General features: G+C 45.3%; 1 protein-coding gene across 1 annotated transcript in view; it reads right to left on the reverse strand.

Moving 5' to 3' along the window:
• The window catches only part of LOC143284024 (arginine--tRNA ligase, cytoplasmic-like), a 182,699-nt gene that overhangs the window by 147,089 nt on the left and 9,376 nt on the right, over positions 1–26,234 (reverse strand). Inside the window, exons 8-10 of the mRNA XM_076590573.1 lie at positions 25,147–25,251; positions 23,144–23,325; positions 17,862–17,971 (exon numbers count right to left, since the gene is read on the reverse strand). Of these exons, the coding sequence (XP_076446688.1) occupies positions 17,862–17,971; positions 23,144–23,325; positions 25,147–25,251 (397 nt within the window). The remainder of the gene's footprint in view (positions 1–17,861; positions 17,972–23,143; positions 23,326–25,146; positions 25,252–26,234) is intronic.

The following is a 26,234-nucleotide window of genomic DNA, read 5'->3' on the forward strand; positions in this document are numbered from 1 at the left end:
CTCTGAATGCAGGGATGAGAGGGATGGGGTTGAGGGTTGGAGGGAAAGCGTGAGTGAAGATATTATAAGCAATCAGATATATCATGAGGGTGGAATATTATATTGCCAAAGATGGATATATGTGAGAGAGAGACAGGGGGGGGGGGGGGGGGGAAGGGAGGGAGGGATCATTATATTTATAATTGCTTTTTGATGTTGTTAACTGTTCTCGGGTGGTTTTGTTGTTAACTGTTCTACCGTATGAAAAATGCTCTTGGATGTGTCTTCTGTGACCCCTTTGATACATATCCCGTCATTTCTTGGCAAGGGTTTTTCTTTTTTTTTCTTTTTTGCTACTTCTTCTTCTTTCTTTTTTTTTTCTTTTTCTTTTTTTTTGTGAGTTCTTTTTGCTGTTGTTGTTTTTTGCTGTTGTTTTTGTTTGTTTTGTTTTTTGTTAATACTGCTTTGTTGGGCCCCAAGAACCACTGCTGGCGACTGTCAAACGACGGAAGATGGCATGGTTTGGTCACGTCAAATGACATAACACCCTCTCCAAAACCATCCTGCAAGGAGGGACTGTAGAGGGAGGGCGCAGACGGGGGCGGCTGAGAAAGAGCTGGTCCGACAACGTCAAGGAATGGACCAAAATGACGATGCCAGATCTCCTCACGACAGCTGCCAACAGAACGGCGTGGCGAGCTATGACATCTTCCTCATGTCCCCCCAACGACCCCAGCGGTCGAGGGAATGAGTGGGTGAGTGAATGAATACTGCTTACTGTTATCAAATATTCAAAACCTTTTCTCAAACCCCTGATACGACAATGCAATTCTTGCTAATTGTTCTTAAATATGTTGCATGTTCTTAGAACCGTCAAAGTATTTTGATGTAACAGCCCCTTTGAATGTTTTCTTTCAGTGCACGTTTCCAGTTTGTGTTGCTGTGAGCTCCACGACCCACCAGATCAGACCCCGTGTTCGTTTCTCTTGAGAGATAACAAGGTTGACTTGACCTGACTGACCTGAGCAGGTCCAATTCGCCTATTCCCATTTCGCCTATTCTTTGATCGTGCCGCCAACCTCAATGACGTCCTCAAGCTTTGACAAATTTCAGCCTGCCTACCTCTCTCTCTCTCTCTCTCTGTCTCTCTCACACACACACACACACACACACACAAAACTGCTGCCAAAAACGCCATAGGGTGCAGGAGTGATTCAATCTCTTGTTCAATATTTATCTATTATTTTGTTTTGCTTTTCTTTTTGTGCGTGGTTTCATGTAACTTTGCATGCGTGTCTTATAAACCTTGTTAAGGTTTAACTGACACTGAAATTGATTCTGATTCACACACACACACACACACACCACACACACACAAAAAACATACACACGCACGCAAGCACGCAAACACGCACATACATACACAGAGAGCAACTGAGCGCATAGGCGAAATGGGAATAGGCTGATCGGTTGTTGGCGAAAACAGAATAGGAGAATAGGGATTACGTCCGACTGACCGCTTCCTCCTGACCAGAACAACAACTGGAGACAGGCGGGAAAAGAGGAGATGTGTGACCGGCGAGTTGGGATGGAGAGGGTGGTGGACAGGGAGACAGGGGTGGACAGGGAGGGAGGGTGGGAGGGAGAGAAGAGGGGGTGAGGGGGTGAAGGGTGAGGAGTATGGGAAGAATAGAAAGGTTGCAAGTTAATTAATGAAGCAGCAGTTGATGAAAGCGAGACGATTGATTGCTAGGCATCAAAGAGCGATTCGCGACCTGAGCGGATTAGACGGAAATGTGAAGGGAAGGGTGGGGGATTGGGGGTGGGGAGGGGGTGCGGGAGGGGGGGGGCGGGGGGAGGGGGTAGGGAATGGAGGGAAGAGGAAGAAAGGCGGCAAGACGGAGAGACTGAGAAAGAGAATCGCCTTCAAACAGAGAGAAAGGGAGACACACACACACACACACACACACACACACACACACACACACAGAGATAGTGAGAGAGTGAAAGAGACAGAGATAGTGAGAGAGAGAGACAGAGACAGAGAAACTGAAAGACAGGCAGACAGAGATAGAGATAGTGAGAGAGACAAAGAGAGAGAGGGGGGGGGGGAGAGAGAAACAAAAAGACAGGCAGACAGACAGATAGACTTACAGACACAGAGCTAGGGACAGGTAGAGACAGAGACAGAAAGAGAAACAAGCAGATGAAAGGGACAGCCAGCCTGATCACAAGATGGCGACGGCGATGACTCAGAAGGCCTTAACGAAGCAAACTAACGATCAAGAGCAATCAGCAGAACGATACACGAAACGAGGAAGCCAGCAAAAAAAAAAAAAAAAAAAAAAAAAAAAATGATGAAAAGAAAAGAAAACAGATGAAGTACAGAACAAACGCACAACAGACATGACACTCTCCCCCCCACCCCCCACACCCACTCATCTCACCCAACCCTACCCCACCCCTCCCCTTATAACACGCAGGTCTTTCTTCGCCGCTCTGCAAGCATACGACGCTTACCTGCTGTGCTCTTTTTTTTTCTTTTTTTTTTAAAAAAAAAACAACACTCATCCCTTCCCGAAATCGAAGTATGGCTGCCTGAACGGCAGGGTAAAAACGGTCACACTCATAAAAGCCCAGCGCGCAGATCGAAACGAGTGAACGTGGGTGTTGAACTCCATCAATGAAGAAGTTGTTTGTTTGTTTGTTTGTTTGTTTACTTGCTTGTTTGTCTGTTTGTTTGTCACTCGTATGAAAAGCTTGCACACACACACACACACACCCCTTTCCACCACCGCCGCCACCATCCCCGCCATGACCCCCCTCCTCATCTCCCCCCCCCCCCCTCCGTCCCCCCCATCCCCTAACCCCCTCCCCACATACACACACTCGCCCCCCACCCCATCCCCCCCCCCCCACCACATCCCATCAACCGAAACAAGAACAGGAAGGTGAACAGAGCAAGGCTTCTGGATGAATATTGACCAGTGGTAAATCACAAGGGGAAGGAAGGAGGGGGGGTGTCACCGGCCCATGTCGATAAACGTCACGCTGGCACGGACACAAAAGACGAAAGAGGGGGGGGGGATGAGGGTGGGGGTGGGGAGGCTGCATAGAGAGTAAAAGGGGTGTGGGGGGGTGGGGGGTGGGAGGGGGGGGGGGCAAGGACACCGAAGACGAAAAAGAGGTGGGGGGTGAGGGTGGGGAGGAAAAAGAAGGGAAGAGAAAAGGAGAAAAGGAAAGAGTAAAGAGAGGGGGGAGGGAGGACAGAGAAAGGGAGGTGTTGTGGGGGAGAGGGGGGGGGGGGGTTGACGGAGGTGGTGGGGATGGTGGTATGAAGAAATGGGTGGGGAGAGGAGGAGGGTAGTATAGTAGCAAAGGGATGAGAAAATGGATCAGGAAAGGAGAAGGAGAAAGAGGGGAAGGGTTGGGGAGTGGGAGTGGTGGTGGTGGTGGTAGTGGTGGTGAAGAGGACGACCTGCTGCATGCACTGGTTGCCTGTTACTGCTGTGATACAATGGAAACACAAAACACACACACTAACATCGTGTGTGTGTATGTATGTGTGTGTGTGTCTGCGTGCGTGCGTGCATGTGTGTGTGTGTGTGTGTGTCTGTGTCTGTGTGTCTGTGTGTGCCTGCGTGCGTGCGTGCGGGCATGGGTGTGTGTGTGCGCGTGCGTTCTTAGGAAGCGCGTTGGGTTACGCTGCTGGTCAGGCATCTGCTTGACAGATGTGGTGTAGCTTATATGGATCTGTCCGCACGCAGTGACGCCTCGCTTGAGCTACTGATGCTGATACTCTTAGGGGGAAGAAAAAGGTTTATTCTTAAAGAGTGCATACAACTTTTGTTTGGTTGGTGGTGGTCGTTGTTTTTGTTGTTTGTTTGTTATTATTTCGTTTTCTTTTGTTTGTTTGTTGTTGTTTTTCGGGAGGGGAGGGGGCTTTTTTTTTCTTTTTTTTTTTTTGGTTGGTTGGATAGTTTTTTGTTTTGTTTTTGTTTTTGGTGCTTTTTATTGACTCACTTGTGTAAACAAAGTGAGTCTATGTTTTAACCCGGTGTTCCGTTGTCTGTGTGTGTGTCCGTGTGTCTGTGTGTGTGTGTGTGTGTGTGTGCGTGCGTGCGTGCGTGCGTGCGTGCGTGCGTGCGTGCGTGTGTGTGTGTGTCCGTGTGTCTGTGTGTCCGTGGTAAACTTTAACATTGACATTTCTCTGCAAATACTTTGTCGATGACACCAAATTTGGCATAAAAATAGGAGAAATTCAGTTCTTTCCAGTCATCTTGTTTAAAACAATATTGCACCTCTGGGATGGGCACAAAAAAAAAAAAATGAAGCCTAATTATATGCAAACTGCTATATTTATATTTTTTGCATTCTCTAAACTTGGCACTTTGACCTCTTATTCTGACACAACAACAAGAGGAGTCATTATTATCATTTTTTTGTTCAAACAGGAACTTCTTTTGCTAAGCATGGAAGTTTTATTTATTTTGCAAACGTTTTGGTGCAGATAGTAAAAAAAGGGAAATTACTCTGTAATTAATGCTAGGGGACTTAATTTATCACAAGTGAGTCTTGAAGGCCTTGCCTCTCTTGTTTTGTGTGTTGTTGTTGTTTCAAAGCAGGAAGTGGAGTGTGTTCAGAGTTGGGAAAAAAGTTTGAAGAATGGAAAGCGGGATTCAAGGGGTTGGGTGTAAGGTAAGGAGAGGAGAGGGGCTGGGGGTGCTAAAAAGTCAGTAAGTACGAATGACACATACTGACTTCGGCCCCAAGGGACTCTGCCCGGAACATGACAACCGTCTGGCCGCAACAGTTCCAAATGGGAACTACTGTGTGTGTGTGTGTGTGTGTGTGTGTGTGTGTGTGTGTGTGTGTGTGTGTCTGTCTGTCTGTCTGTCTGTCCGTCGGTCTCTCTCTCTCCCTATCTATCTCTGCCTCAGCCTCTCTATGGTTTTTGTTGTTCTTGCTGTTCTAATTAAATCGTTTCATCACTTTTTCGCAACGGGGAATACATTTAGACTACAATTTGTCAATGTCAGCAGGTTCTGTCACCGCTAAAAAAAAGAAAAGAGAAGAAACCACAACATGCATTTGCAGTCCAAGAAAAAACGAGTCTATAAATGATTCAACGACACAGGATTGCACCCGCTGATTCTGATGCCTTTCTAACGTGATTTAGTTCATATGGTGTGTGCGTGTGCGTGCAACACCACACCCATTCATCCATTTTTCCTCTCCACCACCTCCCACACCCTGGCCACCAGCACCTTCGGAATGTCAGAAAAAAAGACATTAAATCATTTGTCTCTCTCTCTCTCTTTCTCTCTCTTGATTATGTTCAAAGTACACTATAACAACGGTTCACTCTTACACTGTCAGCACGATCAGTTGTAACGGGTCATATGGCCAATACAATTCTTGCGCGTGCTCTCTCTCTCTCTCTCTCTCCACCTTCCCCTGTCTGTACTCTCTCCTTTCTCTGTTTCTGTCTCTCTGTGTCTCTCGCTCTGTCTCCCCATCTCTGTCCGTGTTTGTCTTCATGTCTGTGTGTGCCTCTCTCTCTCTCTGTGTGTGTGTGTGTGTGTGTGTGTGTGGGTGTGTGTGTGTGTGTGTGTGTGTGTGTGTGTGTGTGTGTGTGTGTGTGTGTCTTTCTGTTGCTGCCCATGTAAAAAGTATATTTCTCTGTCTGTGTGTCTGTGTCTGTGTCTATCTGCCTCTCTCTCTCTCTCTCCCTCTCTATCTCTGCCTCAGCCTCTCTCTGGTTTTTGTTGTTCTTGCTGTTTTAATTAAATCGTTTCATCCCTTTTTCGCAACGGGGAATACATTTAGACTACAATCTGTCAATGTCAGCAGGTTCTGTCACCGCTAAAAAAAAGAAAAGAGAAGAAACCACAACATGCATTTGCAGTCCAAGAAAAAAATAGTCTATAAATGATTCAACGACACAGGATTGCACCCGCTGATTCTGATGCCTTTCTAACGTGATTTAGTTCATATGGTGTGTGCGCGTGCGTGCAACACCACACCCATTCATCCATTTTTCCTCTCCACCACCTCCCACACCCTGGCCACCAGCACCTTCGGAATGTCAGAAAAAAAGACATTAAATCATTTGTCGATCTCTCTCTCTCTCTCTCTCTCTTGATTATGTTCAAAGTACACTATAACAACGGTTCACTCTTACACTGTCAGCACGATCAGTTGTAACGGGTCATATGGCCTATACAATACAATTCTTGCGTTCTCTCTCTCTCTCTCTCTCTCTCTCTCTCTCTCTCTCTCTCTCCACCTCCCCCTGTCTGTACTCTCTCCTTTCTCTGTTTCTGTCTCTCTGTGTCTCTCGCTCTGTCTCCCCATCTCTGTCCGTGTTTGTCTTCATGTCTGTGTGTGCCTCTCTCTCTGTCTGTCTTTCTGTCGCTGCCCATGTAAAAAGTATATTTCTCTGTCTGTGTGTCTGTGTCTGTGTCTGTGTGTCTCTCTCTCTCTCTCTCCCTCTCTATCTCTGCCTCAGCCTCTCTCTGGTTTTTGTTGTTCTTGCTGTTTTAATTAAATCGTTCCATCCCTTTTTCGCAACGGGGAATACATTTAGACTACAATCTGTCAATGTCAGCAGGTTCTGTCACCGCAAAAAAAGAAAAGAGAAGAAACCACAACATGCATTTGCAGTTCAAGAAAAAATGAGTCTATAAATGATTCAACGACACAGGATTGCACCCGCTGATTCTGATGCCTTTCTAACGTGATTTAGTTCATACGGTGTGTGCGCGTGCGTGCAACACCACACCCGTTCATCCATTTTTCCTCTCCACCACCTCCCACACCCTGGCCACCAGCACCTTCGGAATGTCATTTTAAAAAAGACATTAAATCATCTCTCTCTCTCTCTCTCTTGATTATGTTCATAGTATACTATAACAACGGTCCACTCTTACATTGTCAGCACAATCAGTTGTAACGGGTCATATGGCCTATACAATTCTTGCGTTCTCTCTCTCTCTCTCTCTCTCTCTCTCTCTCTCTTGATTATGTTCATAGTATACTATAACAACGGTTCACTCTTACATTGTCAGCACGACGAATTGTAACACGTCATATGACCCATACAATAAAATTCTCTCTCTCTCTCTCTCTCTCTCTCTCTCTCTCTCTCTCTCTTCTCCTTTCGCCTCATCCCCTCTCTCCTGGGCTATGCTTACCTCGGATGAAGACAGGAAGTCAAAACCATCCCCCCAGAAAATTTCTCTTAAAAAAAATAATAAAACAATAAAGAAAATTTGCTCCCGCTCTTTTCGGCCTCTTCGACCGACACCAGCATGGAAAGCCTGGACAAGACCGCCACCAACTCCACCACAGCCCCCATCCACCCACCCAAGACCGCAAATAAAAAGATGTAACAACAAAACAAAAACAAAAAAGAAGAAGAAGACGGATAAAACCATAGACTTAATATTACTGACTGAAACTGTCTTCAGTGCAGTTGAATGCGTCAACTGCACGGGCTAACTCGTAAATCAGACCGTTTAATTATTTCCTTGAAAATGAGATTCAAGCCAGAAAAAAAATATAATCGTCGTCATATCTTGGGAAATCTGACCAGTGCCAGACCACCTAGCGTGGCAGTGTGTCATACATGTCCTTTATTACTTAAATAATCAGTTAGTTGATATCAAGGGAGCCGAGACAGAATAACATCCTCCATCTCCATGCAAAGCAACATGTTGTACTTGTAACATGTTTTAGCCTACACACGACAGCCAATATACCCTGAGTTGTAAATGTCATATGCAGCAAGATTAAGCCCGTTCGAAACACACACACACACACACACACACACACACACACAAAGCATTTTTGACTCGTGACTTCAGTCCTTCGTGATGCTTTAACAGCACACAATAGTAAATGTAATCATGTAAATTCTGTTTCGTTTCCACATCCTTGGTGTTAGCAGTGTATTTTTTTGTGTTATCGATGTATTTTGCTTAGTTTAAAAAAAATCAAACAAAACAGGAAAAAAAAACCCATTAATAATGACGGGACTTCCAACCAATAGTACCCTCAAATCCACCCAGCCTGCTGAAGACTGAAGACCACCCGAAGCCTTCACCACACCCTTGCCGAACCACATCTCGTGTCACCATCAAGCTGGCCCCACCGCTACTAATTCCGTTTCAACGCTTCGAAACGAACCCCTCCGCGTCCAATCGTGTTGAGTTCGATACCATATGGAGGAGACTGGGGGGCGGGGGCAGGAGATGAGGAGGGGGGGGGCATAACGTCTTACTTCCCTTTTATCACAGATTGCCCCCACCCCACCCCCTCACCCCACTCCGCATCCCACCCCCCACCCCCACCACCCCCCCCCCCTCCCCAAAAAAAAAAGAATAAGAAAAAAACCATAAAACGAGATTCAAACCGTATGGTAGAAACATGAGGCGAGGGTTGAGTGTCAGAGGTTGGGAGGAGTGAAGAAGGGGGAGATTTTTTTTTTTTTTTCCATTTATTTATTTATTTATTAAGAATACTTGACCAGTGGGGGGAACGCATACAAATGCTGGACCCGAAGTGGCCAGGTTTAACCATGTAGAGAACCCAGTTCGTCTTCCTGCCCTGTGGCACAACAAGCTGCCCCCAGAAACCGCTTCTGCTGCCTGTGTTGTGTGCTGTCTTACCAGTAGCTTTACGGGAGTACTGCCATTCCTCTTCACTTCTTTTTCAACCGTCCTGTGGGCCATGTTTCCATTGGTCTTCTTCGCACTCCTCTATCTTTTTTTTCCCCACCCGGTGTCCGGTGAGGAACTAATCTTTTCAGAGTCTGGTGCCGTCTGGTGGCATTCTAAGGACGTATCCTATCCAGCACCATAAGGATGTTCGTCACATAAACCAGAAGCAGAGATCAAACATGAGGCCAGTCTTTGCCACTCAGTCACTGTCAAATATGTAAGACTTTACCGTCCATCCATCCACACACACACACACACACACACACACACACACACACACCACACACACACAAAGTCATCAGACTTATTTCTCAAGCGGATTTAACAGTTCATACAAACAGACAGGTCTTTCTGTTTATTCACTGATGGGGTATGTTTTATTCATGAGATGCTGATATTCTGGCATCAGCAGAGATAGACAGGTTTTTATTATTCTGAGAAGAATTTATTCAAACACAGACGTTCAGACATTTCCGTTCAGATTGATTCGGGTGACATGCTTCACTGTTATTCCACAGACAATGAGATTACTTCACAGATATCATGAGACAGATTTTACCATTCAGACACTCTTAAACGTGTTTAGATGAACTCTCTCTCTCTCTCTCTCTCTCTCTCTCTCTCTGTGTCTCTGTCTGTCTGTCTCCACACCACCACCACCACCACCTCCTATATACCCTTGCCTCATCTAATCACTCCTTTTCCTATTCCTCTGTTTCCTCCATTTGCATTAACTATATATATATATATGTGTGTGTGTGTGTGTGTGTGTGTGTGTGTGTGTGTGTGTGTGTGTGTGTGTGTGTGTGTGTGTGTGTGCACGTGTACGTGTGAGTGCGTCTGCATGCGTGTGTATTTGCGCAATGCGTGCATGACCTGTGGATGTGCCTTTCTCCTTGAAAGCTCTTGTTTACGGATCTTCACCTACCCACTCCCGGTCCCTCCCTGTTTGTGTTTACCCCTCTTCTTCTCCCGCCCCCTGACCCCAACACCCCCCACCCCCACCCCCAACACACACACACACACTACCCTACCCCACCCTCTCTCTCTCTCTGTGCCTCCCTCTGTCCCTCTCCCAATTACGGCCAGTCTCAAGTTCTTAGCCTGGTGGTCAGATGAAAGTGACAGTGCCACTGTAGCCTGGTCGTCCATAGGCTTCCATCAGGGCCGCCCAAAGGGGCTGTTCGTCTTCAAAGGAGGGACAACTCTGGCTCCCTTTGATGAGGGAGAAGGGGGAGAGTCCACTGCCATTACACGACACATGCATTAAAACGTCATCCCCACCCTGCCTCTCTCTCTCTCTCTCTCTCTCTCTCTCTCTCTAACCTGTCTGCTCTGCCTCTCTGTCTCCCTCTGTCTATCTCCCCCCCCCCCACCCTCCTCTCTCTCTCGCCAACCATGTCTGCCTGCCTGCTTCTCTCTCTGTTGTATGTCCGTGTTTCTCTGCCCCCCCCCCCCTCTCTCTCTCTCTCTCTCTCTCTTTCTCCCTCTACTTCTCAAGTAAAAAAAAAAAAAAAAAAGTAAAAGGTGTGTTTTGCCCATCAGTCTTTGGTTCGAATAATAACTTCGTGTCAACACAGTACCAATGACGGCAGCTCATCTCCTGTGTCTTTCCTTTGGCTTTCGTCTTCTCTTGTGACGACAAAGAATGTCACCATGACACGGCAACTTTTGAGCCTTCATTCTCAATAAACGTCTGTGACACTGCCTTCCAATTCATCCGATACTCTTGAAATAGAAACTTCGGATAGCGAAAGCAGCACTCTTCTGCGTGGCGAACAAACTTCCGGTCGGATTGGCAAATGGCAGAGAGTTTTGTTGTTGTTGTTGTTGTTGTTGTTTATTTTGTTGTTGTTGTTGCTGTTGTTTGTTTGTTTGTTTGTTTGTTTCTGTGAAGTGTTCAAGTGATTTCGCTGCAGTTAGTGAAGGGTCGGAACAGTGTCGTTATGCAGATTTTTCACGACCAGGCTCTTCCGCTGCAGTCATGGCTGGTTTGGAAGCACAAGGCGATTTGGGGTTCTGCTGAAAATGGTGAGGATGTCGCTTTGAATCGTTCATTATTCTTTTGCCAACCTCTCCCAAATGCCATCCCTCGGTTAACATCCACTAACCCTGCAGTTGTGTGTACGGAGGGTGGGGGATGAGAAGGGTGGGACTCTCGCGAATGCTCGCCGATAATATCAAGCGGTTCCCAAAGAGTTTCACGTTCTTTTCAAAGAAGACATGATCTAATCCGTTCTCTCTCTCTCTCTCTCTCTCCCCCCCCCCCTCCCCACCCCCAGCCCGCTCTCGATAGAGAAGCTCGATGACTGTGTGTGATGATGAGGGCAGAGGCTTGGGGGGGGCCAACGATGTCAGGCCAACACAAATCAGATAAACTAGTGGAGAAGGCCCAGACTCCCCCAGGCATTGCCACACACCCACCACTGACGCAGCGATACATATTACTATACCTCCGATCTTCCCCTTTGCCTTTCACTCACTGCACGCACACACTCTCTGTCCCTCTCTGTCTGTCTGTCTGTCTGTCTCTCTCTCTCTTTCACACACACACACACACACACACACACTTACACTCACAAACTCACACACAGCAAAAAAGTCCCAAACACACACAGGCAGAGTGAGACAGAACACAAGATGGACAGAACCGACCATACAATGAACAACATGAATCGACAGGTGTCTGAGAGAGAGACAGAGAGAGAGAAGCACAGAAAAATACAAACACTAACTCAAATACAAACGCCACAAGTATGCTTTTGTACACGACTAAACTATATGATATCACAAAGAATCAATGTGCTAACTGAATATTCATTCTTCTGCCTAACTATTTAGATGTGCAATGATGAAATATTCACAGCAATGTAATGCCATAACCTCCCAATGTACAAATCATATTTGCAAATGTAAACCTTACTCTGAATGAAAAATGTTGAAAAAGTATATAAAGCAAATGCCAGACAGACAGAAAGTAAAGAGGCAGAGGCTGAAAGAAAAGTCAGACAGGGAGACGAGAGTTATGCAACAACGAACACCTTAAACGGCGGCAGAGCACGCAAAAGAAGAAAACTCTGCAAGAGGTTTCACATTCAGACCACAGAAACTCTGGGCCTCAGCACAGACACATACGGACAAAAAAATCAATTTCCTCCGTTACAAAGCCGGTGGGACACGGAACCCAAGACTGGCATCCCTAATCCTTTCAGTTCCACCACCACCTCTTTGCACCCACAACACTGGCATGTATACACAAACATACACACACATGTATGCACACACTCACATACATTCAAGCAAGCACACACGCATACAAACCCACCCACATCTGCCAACCAGATAGGCACTGGTCCTGTGTTCACCAGTGATCTGAGTTTGAGTCCCCATAATGGCACAGTGTTGTGTCCTTGGGAACTTACGGGCAGTTGTTCCATCCAGATGTGAATGAGTACCGGACTTTGGCTGGGGAAAGGTTATAACAGCAGAAGGACAGGACTGCTAAGGAAGGTGGTGAAAAACCACTATGTACTAATGAACTCAAACTTTCCTGTTCTAAGGGAACTCTTCAGACATACACTTCAACAAGCAGCCTCTGCAATGGAACAACACCACACTGCTGTACACCCCCAGCCAATTCCCTGTCTCACTGTGAAAGGGAATGTCCTCGGCTTGTACCCTGACTGAATGTCCCCCTTCCCATCTCCTGTGGCCAATAAGTTGGACGCTAATTGCCCCTGTCGCTCCATCCTGCCCACCCTTCTCCCCCTCTATCTCTCCATCGATTTCTCTCTCTCTCTCTCTCTCTCTCTCTCTCTCTCTGTCAGCCTGAAAACCCTCCCGTTTTGCAGATCTATTGTATGAGAGTGATAGAGGGAGTCAGTGGCTTGGAAGAAGTGGCTGGCTGGCTAGTCAGTGAGTGGGGGAATAAGCAAGGCATTTGGATGGGTCTGACGCAGGGGAATAAGCAAGACATTTGGATGGGTCTGACGCAAGACTCAATATACCCACCCACCTGTCCAATTAATTGTCCAAGACAACTCTATCTATTGGTGGACAAGTGGAAGTGCTCTCTCTACTTGTCCGTTGGGCAACCATTTTTTGTCTGTGAAAGGGTGACTGGGTGGTCAGTTTCAGTGCAGACCAATTGCATTTCCCTTCTCCACTTTTCACTTCAACATCTCCATCCTCCCTCTGGTCTTTCTTTTCTTGTAATGCATGCTATTCATATACTGTTTGTGGATTGCTGGCTTGTTCCTCTACTGGTAGTTACTTTTATTAACATCTTCAAACAGGACTACACAACACACTGTAACACTACACAACATCTTCAAACAAGACCACACAACACACTGTAACACTACACAGCATCTTCAAACAGGGCAACACAACACACCATAACACTGTATGCATACCATCCTGTAAAAAAGACAGCAGAACACAGCATAACACTACACACCATCCTCGAACAGCACAGCACACCATAACACCACACAACATCCTTAAACAGGGCAACACACAAACACTACATAACAATCTAGCATTCTCTAAAAACGACAGATCACACCATAACACTACACTCCATCCTCAAACAGCACAGCACACCATAACACCACACAACATCCTCAAAAAAAAACAAAAAAACAGGAAATCACACTGTAACACTTTACAACATCCTCAAAACACCACAACACACTGTAACAACATCCTCAAACATCACAACACACCATAACACTACCCTACTTCTGATCAGTTAAAAATCACTGGTGTGCCAGGAACTCATTACCTCAGTCCAAGACCACTTTCTGAGGGGAGGGCCACTCTTTTGCTGCACAGTCTAATCAAACCTGCAATGCTACAAACATATGGATATACAAAGGCAGGCACACCTTCTAACCATATGTTGGTCTACACTTCTGAGCCAAGAAAGGGCAAAGGAAAACAATTCTCCTTTGTAGCAGATGATGATCATATCAGACTGAAGCCACGATGCACAATTTTCACCATTCACATGTGATCATTCTGGAAATTTTTAAGAGGGTCCTAGGGACCCACTTCATGAACAAGCAGCACGTTCTTTCCATTTTGAAAGCATCAGGGTCACATATCGATGCTTTATCGGAGGCCCTGCACTATACCTTAAACCAAACCAACACAATGCAATAACCTCAAGGAAAAAAACTACGACAACAGATCACCCTACAACCCAAACTAACATCCTCGAAACAAAACACAATGTTTTACAACAGGAGGTAACACACACACACACACACACACACACACAGAGATATACACACACACAGATATACACATACACACACACAGAGATACACACACACACACACACACACACACAATCACACACACACACACACACACACACACACAAACACACACAACAACAACAACAACAACAAAGCATATCATAACATAATGTCAATCACGCAAACAAACCCCCCCAACAATCCAAACACAGGCTTGATCACACACTGTCAAGCAAAACACGTCCCATGCGCAGTCTCTGCACTAATTCATCATAAACACCCAACTAATCGTGACAGCTCTCCCGGACACTGCTATCTCAAGCCCCCTCCAGCGGCAAAACGATACCTCTCTAGGGGGGGGAGAGTGAGTGTAGGGGAGAAGGGGGTGCAGGGAGGATGGCGGGGGTGGTGGAGGTCCGGTGGTTGGGGGGGGGGGGGAGGTGGTGGGGGGGGGGGGGGCGTTAGTGAAATGCAACCTTCCTATCTGCAACAGTGCCCGGCCAAATCAATGATTCCTGCCCCACTGTTCTGACGCCACTTGAACCCACAGAAATCATTTCCACGGGTGCCAAGGCTTGAAATACAGCTGTCAGAGAGGAAGGAAACAGCTGCATTCAAAGCGGGCCTTCCGGCTGTCTGCAGCTTCTGCCCATGCTGCAGCCCCCTGGCGGTTATTTATTTATTTATTTATCACTGTTACATACAGCCCAGCCCCCAAACAACACAGGGCCATATCTGGACTGAAAGCACAACCCTGATCCCATAGAATCTGGGGAAAAAAAAGTGAGTAAAAAAAAAATATTAAAAAAAAAGCGAATAAGAAATGCAGTCATACAGTACATCAAATAAATCTAAATGCCTCTGATGCTGACCATTCCATCAATTTTTGCCAGAGGATTACAAGAAAAGGAAACTGAAAGTAAACATAAAATGATAAATAAACAAAATACACAAGATTATAATTATATGATATCTGGCACACAAAACCAGCAAATGCCAGCAGGCAATGAACACGCCCTAGGCAAAAAAAAATCCTGTCTTGTACTATATTGGACTGTAGTATTGTAGTGTAGTGTAGTGTAGTGTACTGTACTGTACTGTCGTGAACTGTACGGTACTGTGCTGTACTGTGTTCTATTGTACTGTACTGTGCTGTACTGTGTTCTACTGTACTGTACTGTGCTGTACTGTCCTGCACTGTCCTGCGCTGTACTGTCCTGTACTGTCCTGCCCTGCCCTGTACGGTCCTGTCCTGCCCTGCCCTGCCCGGTCCTGTCCTGCCTTGTCCTGTCCTGTCCTGCCCTGCCCTGCCAGGTCCTGTCCTGCCCTGTACGGTCCTGTCCTGTCCTGCCCTGCCCTGCCCTATCCTGCCCTGTACAGTCCTGTCCTGTCCTGCCCTGCCCTGCCCGGTCCTGTCCTGTCCTGCCCTGTCCTGTCCTGTCCTGCCCTGCCCTGCCCTATCCTGCCCTGTACAGTCCTGTCCTGTCCTGCCCTGTCCTGTCCTGTCCTGCCCTGCCCTGTCCTGTCCTGTCCTGTCCTGCCCTGCCCTGTCCTGCCCTGTACGGTCCGGTCCTGTCCTGTCCTGCCCTGTCCTGTCCTGTATGGTCCGGTCCTGTCCTGCCCTGCCCAGTCCTGCCTGGTCCTGTCCTGCCCTGCCCTGCCCAGTCCTGTCCTGCCCTGCCCTGCCCGGTCCTGTCCTGCCCTGCCCTGCCCTGCCCTGTCCTGCCCAGTCCTGTCCTGCCCTGCCCAGTCCTGTCCTGCCCTGCCCTGCCCTGCCCTGTCCTGCCCTGCCCTGTCCTGCCCAGTCCTGTCCTGCCCTGCCCTGCCCTGCCCTGTCCTGCCCGGTCCTGTCCTGCCCTGTCCTGTCCTGTACTGCCTTGCCCTGTACTGTACTGTTCTGTTCTGTTCTGTTCTGTACTGTACTGCACAGTACTGCACTGCACTTACTGCCCTGGCCTGCCCTGCCCTGTACTACACTGTGCTGTACTATAATACTGGCCTCAGCACTGTCTGACCCAATCACCACTGTGTTGTTGAACTTTCTCCCTCAGCTCTTAAGCTCAGCACTGTTCACCTAACCCCTGGCTAAAAACCGCCATGTTCCATGTTCTGCTCACCCCCCCCCATGCCCCTCCATGCCCCTATCACCCTTCCACTTCTCACAACATGCCCTCTTCAAACCCACGCCTGTCTCCCCTTTTGAGGGCAGGGAAAGTTCCATTCGACATGACCAGCACATACCCCCTCTTTCCACACTTAAAACAATCAACAACAACAAAAAAACAACAACAAGATGATAAAATAATAATAATACCATAGGGACAAAAGTCTGCTCCACCTTTGTAATCAAACCTTGGCCAAGTGTGTTGATTTTACACCCTGAGGAAGGTGGAAGGATGGCTGAGATGCTTTACTGGCAAAAACAGTCATCCAGGAGGGTCTGGACTCATGTACCCCTGTCTCTCCATTTCTCTCAAGTCTGAATGGAAAACTGAACTGAGCAACTACTCATTTGGATGAGATGACATATACAGAGCAGCTAGCTATCTTTGGCCAGAGACCAAACTCTAAACACTTTACACACACAGGGTCATCTGCAGAAAAGGCTGTATACCTGGGTAGAGCTGACTGACAGCTGCCTTTTAAAAACTCCTATCAGTTTAGATGTTCATTGAAATATCTTACTTAGCTCTTCTTCTTCTTCGACAGTGCATAAAATGTGAAAACCTAGCCCTTTCAAGTAAACTCATATTGTTAGTTAACTCAAATAAAGCAGATGATGATATGTTTCTCCATACCACTCAATGAGGGGGGAGGGGGGGGAGTGATAGAAACTGACCAAGGAGACAGAAAACAAAGTATGGGTGACACTGTCGCTTTCAAAAAATATCAGCACTGAAACACACATACACACACACATACACACACACAGTCACACACATAGTCTCTCTCTCTCACACACACACACACACACACACACACACAGAGTCACACACATAGTCTCTCTATCTCTCACACACAAACACACACACACACAGTCACACACTCTCTCTAACACACACACACACAAACACAGTCACACACACATAGTCTCTCTCTGTGAGTCTTTCACACACACACACACACACACACACACACAAATAACAGATGCGCACACCTGCTCACATTAAATTATTCTGTATTCCATGTCAACGGTCAGTGAATTATGGAAACAACACACCCAGCATGCACACCCCAAAAAAATAAATACAGCTGCCTACATGGTGGGTTAAAGGTAATTATAAATATATAAACTTTCTTGAGTGAATGTGGGAACTGCAGCCATGGAAATGCAGAAGTTAAAAAAATTAGGGAGGAGACTCCTTTCAATTGCTGATTGCCTCTTCTGTTTAAGGACCAAAAAAAAAAAAGCTTCAAAGAGAAGAAAAAGACAAGCTGACAGACCGACCAACAAAGTGATTATATAATGAAAAAGAAACAAAACAACACCACACATCAGAGACAGCAACAGAAGGAGATATATATATATATATATATATATATATATATATATATGCAAGCAGCAAGCGAGACAGATTAAGAATAAATATTGATGAAAAAAACTTTTTAATGAAAGTAAACATGACAACACACATCACACTGAATGACACATTCTACACACAACACACACATACGCATACCTACACAAACACACGTACCACAAAACACATCACACATACCCACACAAACAGCAAACGTACTCCCGCCCCCCCCCCCCCCCCCGCCCCCTCCCCAGTCCCCCCTCCACCACACCACACACACACACCACACATACATCCTTCCCCGCACACACACGCACACCCACATCCACACCTCTACAGACAGACAGCAGAACACCCCTCTCCCCATCACTCACTTGTCCTCTCCCAGAACCACCCCGAAGCCCACGTGCTCCACCCGATGCTTGGACCGGTCCATCCACCCAAGCTGCCGGGCCGCCTCGAACACTGTGGTCAGGTGGGTACCCTGGGTGAACAAAGGTACCCAAAGTGTGCACAGACCGCTTCAAAAGAGAAGGTTCTCTGAATGTGTGTGTGTGTGTGTGTGTGTGTGTGTGTGTGTGTTTGTGTGTGTGTGTGTGCGTGTGTGTGTGTGTTTGTGTGTGTGAGTGTGTGTGTGCGTGTGAGTGTGTGTTACAGTGGGTGTGTGTGTGTGTGTGTGTGTGTGCATATGTGTGTGTGTGTGTGAAGGTTTCCAATAATAATAAATAATGATAAAAGGACATCTAGTACGCCCAAAGATACAAAAGCCCTGGGCATTTTCAATGACAAATACAATGATGTATGCATACTAAAAACACACAAATAACCCGCACGCACAAATCCTCACCGCTCCAGCTGCAACCCACTAAGCCACACCCACTCCATACAAGATGTAGACACACACGCACGCACAAGCACATCTTGGCCGTTCAAGACATATGAACATGTGTCCCTTTGAAAATAGCAAAAATAATAGAAATTTAAAAAAATTAACTTGACTAAAACATTAAAGAAAAGACAAGGAGTTGTTTACTGATTTCAATATGGGTCTTTGATGCTTTAAAAATGGCACGTGCACACATCATGTTCATCAAGCAGATCCCTGGGACATCAATAAAAAAATTTCTAGAACCAAACACATGAAAAGAGTGAAAAACGGACATCAGTCTTCAAAACTGGGGACCATCGGCTCTAAAGAAGAGTTGTTTCCCTTGGCCACTACTTTGCCCAGAAACCTAGGACTTGGAAGGTGTGCCAGCCTCTGTACATTTGTAGCAATGAAGATTTGATTAGAGTGTGCAGCATTAGAGTGACCCTCTGAAGATGGTCTGGAACCCCTTAGAGTTATGTTAAAAGAGTGTGTGTGTACAAGCACATGCATGCATGCATGCGTGAGTATGTTCTCCACGTGTGCCTGCGTGTGTAAGGCGTACTTTGTACTTTTCTAATGTAATGATTCATATTTTTAACCCGTACTTTTGTCTTGGTGTAGGTTTTTTGTTTGTTTGTTTCCTTTTTTACCATGTCTTTATGTGCTATTTATGTGTGAGGCGAACTTTGTGCTTTTCTAATGAAATGATTCATATTTTTAACCCATATTTTTGTCTTCGTGTAAGTTTTTTGTTTGATTGTTTCCTTTTTGACTCACTTGTGTAAACAAAGTGAGTCTATGTTTTAACCCGGTGTTCGGTTGTCTGTGTGTGCATGTGTGTGTGGGTCCGTGGTAAACTTTAATACTGACATTTTCTCTGCAAATACTTTGTCAGTTGACACCAAATTAGGCATAAAAATAGGAAAAATTCAGTTCTTTCCAGTCATCTTGTTTAAAACAATATTGCACCTCTGCGATGGGCACAAAAAAATAAAAAATGAAGCCTAAATATATGCAAACTGCATTTACTGTTACATTTATATTTTTTGTATTCTCTGAACTTGGCACTTTGATCTAATATTCTGACCCAACAACAAGAGCAGTCATCATTATCATTTTTTTTTCAAACAGGAACTTCTTTTGCTAAGCATGGAAGTTTTATTTATTTTGCAAACGTTTTGGTGCAGATAGTAAAAACATAGACTCACTTTGTTTACACAAGTGAGTCAAAAAAGGGAAATTACTCTGTGATTAATGCTAGGGGACTTAATTTGCTTTAAACTGATCTTTCTCATCTGAAACATTACATTTTGAAATTATACTCAATACATAAAAAGCTTGGTTTTTTTTTTTTAAGTGTATCACAAGTGAGTCTTGAAGGCCTTGCCTCTCTTGTTTATCATGTCTTTATGTGCTATTTATGTCACTATATATACTAACATATTGTACTGTTTCATTTGAGGCACTTGGAGCCCAATACATGGTAATTTTGCACGAAGTAAGTACTATTTATTAATACTATCATTATTAATTCATATAATAAGATAAAAATACATCAAATGGTTATTCTACAACACTGTATTGCTGTACTGTTAAACATCAAGATTTTACCAACAGATATAAACAGAATAGGAATCAGCCAGCTCAGACAGTTGGGGTTGTTTTTTTTTCTCAATCAAGTATACAATAAATGCAAAACAGAGAATGATTTACCAGGCAGAAAAATGAAACAGGCTACATCTAATGGTAACTGAATCCATTATGAACCATCAGTAATCCAGAATGAGTGAACTTTTCCTGCCTCAGTTTTCTCCTTGGGCAATATCAGCAACAACAATAAGAAATAATATCATCAATAACAATAATAATATCATCGAAAGTTTCTCTCCTGTTCTGGGGGAGCACTCATTCAGTTCTGCTGAAAAATCATCATTATCATTGTTATTGTTATCAGTATTATTATCATCACAAGTGCTAATCACCTGTCTGGAGTCAACGACACAGTGAATCCAGTTAGCCTTCACCTCTTCCAAACAATGTCATTTTCAGACTTTTGTCCGAGGTGTTGCAGGTGAAAATTTATCATTATATTCATTATCATTACCACTGCTGCTATTCACCTGTCCAGGATCAATGACACTCTCCTCCTCCAGATATTGCTGTATACAGGCAAAATCAGAGGCGTCATGGGTGAAAACTGTCATTACTACTGCTATTGTCATTATTATCACAACTGCTAATCACCAGTCCGAAGTCGACAACATAAAGGATTGAGTCAGCATTCTCCTCCATCAAACGTTGTCGAATACAGGCCATGTCAGAGTTTTCCTTAGTGAAAATTATCATTATTATTGCTATTGTATCGTTATCACCACTACTTATCACTTGTCCGGAGTCGACAACATAAAGGATCCAGTCAGCATTCTCCTCCATCTGACGTTGTCGAACACAGGCCATGTCAGAGGTGTCCTAGGTGAAAATTATCGTTATTGTTGCTATCATTATTGTTATCACCACTACTAATCACCTGTCCGGAGATGACGACGTATAGGATCCAATCAGTCTTCTCCTCCAGACGCTGCCATGTATACAGGCCATGTCACAGGTGAAAATTATCATTATCATTGTTATCATTATCATCATCATTGTTATCACTACTACTACTAATCACCTGTCCAGAGTCGACGACAAAAAGGATCCAGTCAGCCTTCTCCTCCTCCAGACGCTGTCGAATACAGGCCATGTCGGAGGTGTCGTGGGTGAAAATTATCCTAATTATTGATATTATCGTTATCACCATCATCATCACTACAAGAATTCACCTGTCCAGAGTCGACGACATAAAGGATCCAGTCAGCCTTCTCCTCCTCCAGACGCTGTTGAATACAGGCCATGTCGGAGGTGTCGTAGGTGAAAATTATCATAATTACTGATATCATCATTATCACCATCATTATAACTACAAGTATTCACCTGTCCAGAGTCGACGACATAAAGGATCCAGTCAGCCTACTCCTCCTCCAGACGCTGTCGAATACAGGCCATGTCGGAGGTGTCGTGGGTGAAAATTATCATAATTATTGATATTATCATTATCACCATCATTATCACTACAAGTATTCACCTGTCCAGAGTCGACGACATAAAGGATCCAGTCAACCTTCTCCTCCTCCAGACGCTGTCGAATACAGGCCATGTCGGAGGTGTCGTGGGTGAAAATTATCCTAATTATTGATATTATCATTATCACCATCATTATCACTACAAGTATTCACCTGTCCAGAGTCGACGACATAAAGGATCCAGTCAGCCTTCTCCTCCTCCAGACGCTGTCGAATACAGGCCATGTCGGAGGTGTCGTAGGTGAAAATTATCCTAATTATTGATATTATCATTATCACCATCATCATCACTACAAGAATTCACCTGTCCAGAGTCGACGACATAAAGGATCCAGTCAGCCTACTCCTCCTCCAGACGCTGTCGAATACAGGCCATGTCGGAGGTGTCATGGGTGAAAATTATCCTAATTATTGATATTATCATTATCACCATCATTATCACTACAAGTATTCACCTGTCCAGAGTCGACGACATAAAGGATCCAGTCAGCCTACTCCTCCTCCAGACGCTGTCGAATACAGGCCATGTCGGAGGTGTCGAGGGTGAAAATTATCCTAATTATTGATATTATCATTATCACCATCATTATCACTACAAGTATTCACCTGTCCAGAGTCGACGACATAAAGGATCCAGTCAACCTTCTCCTCCTCCAGACGCTGTCGAATACAGGCCATGTCGGAGGTGTCGTGGGTGAAAATTATCCTAATTATTGATATTATCATTATCACCATCATTATCACTACAAGTATTCACCTGTCCAGAGTCGACGACATAAAGGATCCAGTCAGCCTTCTCCTCCTCCAGACGCTGTCAAATACAGGCCATGTCGGAGGTGTCGTGGGTGAAAATTATCCTAATTATTGATATTATCATTATCACCATCATTATCACTACAAGTATTCACCTGTGCAGAGTCGACAACATAAAGGATCCAGTCAGCCTTCTCCTCCTCCAGACGCTGTCGAATACAGGCCATGTCGGAGGTGTCGTGGGTGAAAATTATCCTAATTATTGATATTATCATTATCACCATCATTATCACTACAAGTATTCACCTGTCCAGAGTCGACGACATAAAGGATCCAGTCAGCCTTCTCCTCCTCCAGACGCTGTCGAATACAGGCCATGTCGGAGGTGTCGTGGGTGAAAATTATCCTAATTATTGATATCATCGTTATCACCATCATCATCACTACAAGAATTCACCTGTCCAGAGTCGACGACATAAAGGATCCAGTCAGCCTTCTCCTCCTCCAGACGCTGTCGAATACAGGCCATGTCGGAGGTGTCGTGGGTGAAAATTATCCTAATTATTGATATCATCGTTATCACCATCATCATCACTACAAGAATTCACCTGTCCAGAGTCGACGACATAAAGGATCCAGTCAGCCTTCTCCTCCTCCAGACGCTGTCGAATACAGGCCATGTCGGAGGTGTCGTGGGTGAAAATTATCCTAATTATTGATATCATCGTTATCACCATCATCATCACTACAAGAATTCACCTGTCCAGAGTCGACGACATAAAGGATCCAGTCAGCCTTCTCCTCCTCCAGACGCTGTCGAATACAGGCCATGTCGGAGGTGTCGTAGGTGAAAATTATCATAATTATTGATATCATCGTTATCACCATCATCATCACTACAAGAATTCACCTGTCCAGAGTCGACGACATAAAGGATCCAGTCAGCCTTCTCCTCCTCCAGACGCTGTCGAATACAGGCCATGTCGGAGGTGTCGTAGGTGAAACCCCCGTCAGACTTGGTCATCATGAGGGGGACGTTGAAGCCAGGAACGAACATCACCCACCGCCCCTCCTCGTCCTTCTCCACCGCGCCTGGAGGGAGTGTGTGAATGAGAGTCGGGGCATATGTGTGTGTGTTTGTGTGTGTGTGTGTGTGTGTGTGTGTCTGTGTGTGTGTCTGTGTACATGTGTATATGAGTGTTGCTGTGTGGGTGGGTGATGGGTGGATGGGAGTAAGTGTATACATATGTGTGTGGGGGTGTCTGGTGGGAGAGGGAAGTTGGTTGGGTATGAGTCTGTCTGTGTGTCTGTGTGTGTGTCTGTGTACATGTGTATATGAATGTTGCTGTGTGGGTGGGTGGATGGGTGGATGGGAGTAAGTGTATACATATGTGTGTGGGGGTGTCTGGTGGGAGAGGGGAGCTGGTTGGGTATGAGTCTGTGTGTGTGTCTGGGAGTGTTTGTGTGTCCGTGTGTGGGGATGGGGTGGGGGAGTGCTCTGTGTGCGTGCGCACGCGTACATGCATGCATGCGAGTGTGTGTGTGTGTGTGTGTGATGAAAGTCATCACATCGAAGTAGACCTTTTTCCTTTTTTTTGTGTGGCGTAATGCTTTGTTGAGAGAGGCAATTTTGATATATGTGTGGTTGCACGAGGCGCATGGGGCGCTCGAGTGAACATTTATTTTTCTTATTTGACAGCTCAGGTAGATTCGTGCTCTCTGGCACAACTTGTTTGTCGTCGTACCTGTGCAGCCGTTCGGCTTACAGCTGCAGAGAGTTTGGCTCTGTGACCCTAGTGCTCAGGTGAGAGTAGAAAAAAATACTTAAAATATTTCTGGTGTTTATTTCAATTCATTGTTATAGTGTGGATGGAGTAATTCGGATAACTGTATTTGTATGTGCATTTGATGGTCGTTTTGCTTTTTGGTCTTTAGAAAAAACCTCAATGCTGTTTCTAAACTTGGCAGTAAAATTCCTTTTTGTCAAAGTGTTTATAATATCACTGCTACTGTGACAGGGAGAAAAGAATATTGTTTTGCTTGCACTAGATTTTACCTAATCTTTATTTCATAATTAGAATGATTTCCACTGAGACCTTCTCAACGATGGAAGAATGGAATATAAATCTGTAATATGTAATTACTAGCCCTTGCTTGGAAAACATGATTGGATTGGAAAGACAGAAAGAGGCTAAAAGATATATACTACGAAGACGATAACTAAGGAACTATAACAGATGTCAACTCACAACACCAATATATATCAGAATACAGCAATGACATCTAACTCAATGTCTCGATTTTCTCCACTCCACGTCACATTTTCATTGTAGACAGAGCAGCAAAGCATTATGAAGCTCAGCGGAGCATGCTACACTCAAACCACAGCAGCTGGAAGGTGTGTACATTCAGCACTTCCCTGGTGCTTTACCAGTGCCACCACCACCAGTGCTTTCCCTATGGCCCAGTGGTAACACATCCACTAAGGAAGTGAAAGAAATCTGAGGATGCAAAATCAAATCCCACCCTCAGTAGAATTTTCTCCCCAGCAAGAGACCTTGAGTAGTGAACTGGATGCCAGTCATTTTAACGAGTGCAAAAGACTCTGTAAAGCGCTTAACTCACTCAGTACGGCCAGTCCTCTCTTCTCCTCTACACAGACCCCTCGGATGTCCAGTGGGTGTCTGAATGACCCAACCTTTGGCTTCCGTCGTCAGAACTATGGTATTCTTTGTCAACATTCACCTTTTCAGTATAAGAGCGTTCCGCCTGCAATATTTTGATGATGGTAATTGGGATGAAACGCTGTTAACGTCGTCTCTTTCGCCGTTCGTATGGAGAGAGTTAAAGCATGTCTCTGACCAAAGACAGGTACTATATAAGCATCAATAATATTGATAATAACAATAATACCTTTGGCCGTAAGGTCCTTCATGAGCACCTTCATCCTCTCCTGGTAGAAGGACTCCCCTCGGTCTGTCAGAGTCACCTGCAGGCGGTCGTACACCTTGTTGAACTCTGTCAAAACAAACAGGGATATTGTGCCATGGAAAGTTCTATAACAAGAAAAAAACTTTTCCCCCTAAAATTACATTTATTTTGTTAAATTGTTTGGGGTTTATTCATTGTTTTGTCCCCCCCCCCCCCTTCCTCCACCCCCACCCCCCCAAAAGAAATCTGGATATTTTTGTTTTCTATATTCAGATGAATGATGATGGGGGTGATGAAGATGCTGCTGTGGGTGCCCATGTAGGTTTGGGACAACATGACAAGGTTGGTCTTGTGCTCCTTGTAGAGATGTGTAGTAGTCTCCTCAAGCACTTGGTTTCGAATGCTTGGATTCTTCTTTCTGTTTCTGCCATCAGTGTCCATGTCTCACATCCATATAAGAGGATGGAGACCACCAGTGACATGTAGAGCAGGAAATTTGTGTGGAACTTGAGGAGACCATCCTGCAAGGGACTGTAGAGGGAGGGCGCAGACTGGGGCGGCAGAGAAAGTGCTGGTCTGACAAAGTCATGGAATGGACCAAAATGACGATGCCAGATCTCCTCACGACAGCTGCCAACAGAACGGCATGGCGAGCTATGACATCTTCTCATGTCCCCCCAACGGTCGAGGGAATGATTGGATTGGATTGGACAAGGTTGGACTCTCATAACATATCCTGGCATCCACCATGCCGACAGAGATATATATACACACCAGCAGGATTGGTTCAGAAATTCAAGCAACAATCCCAAAGACGCATTCTGTGAAGTCGATGACCCTCCTCTCTGTGGTCCCAATCTTCCCATTTGAGCACACAGTACACTCAACTGTGGTTAGGAGCCGGCTACAGGCCAAAAAATCCCATTTCCAACAGGGATCAAACCCATTCCCTCCCAGTCATCAGTCTTGGATGTTAACCTCTTCGCCAAGGCAGCTTCTCTAAGTTAATACAACATACTTTCCGTGACCCACAGGTGAAGACGTCGACAGAGGTCACATTCCTGTCCTGA

Source organism: Babylonia areolata, chromosome 7, assembly GCF_041734735.1.
Source record: "Babylonia areolata isolate BAREFJ2019XMU chromosome 7, ASM4173473v1, whole genome shotgun sequence".
NCBI classification, from domain to species: Eukaryota; Metazoa; Mollusca; class Gastropoda; order Neogastropoda; family Buccinidae; genus Babylonia; species Babylonia areolata.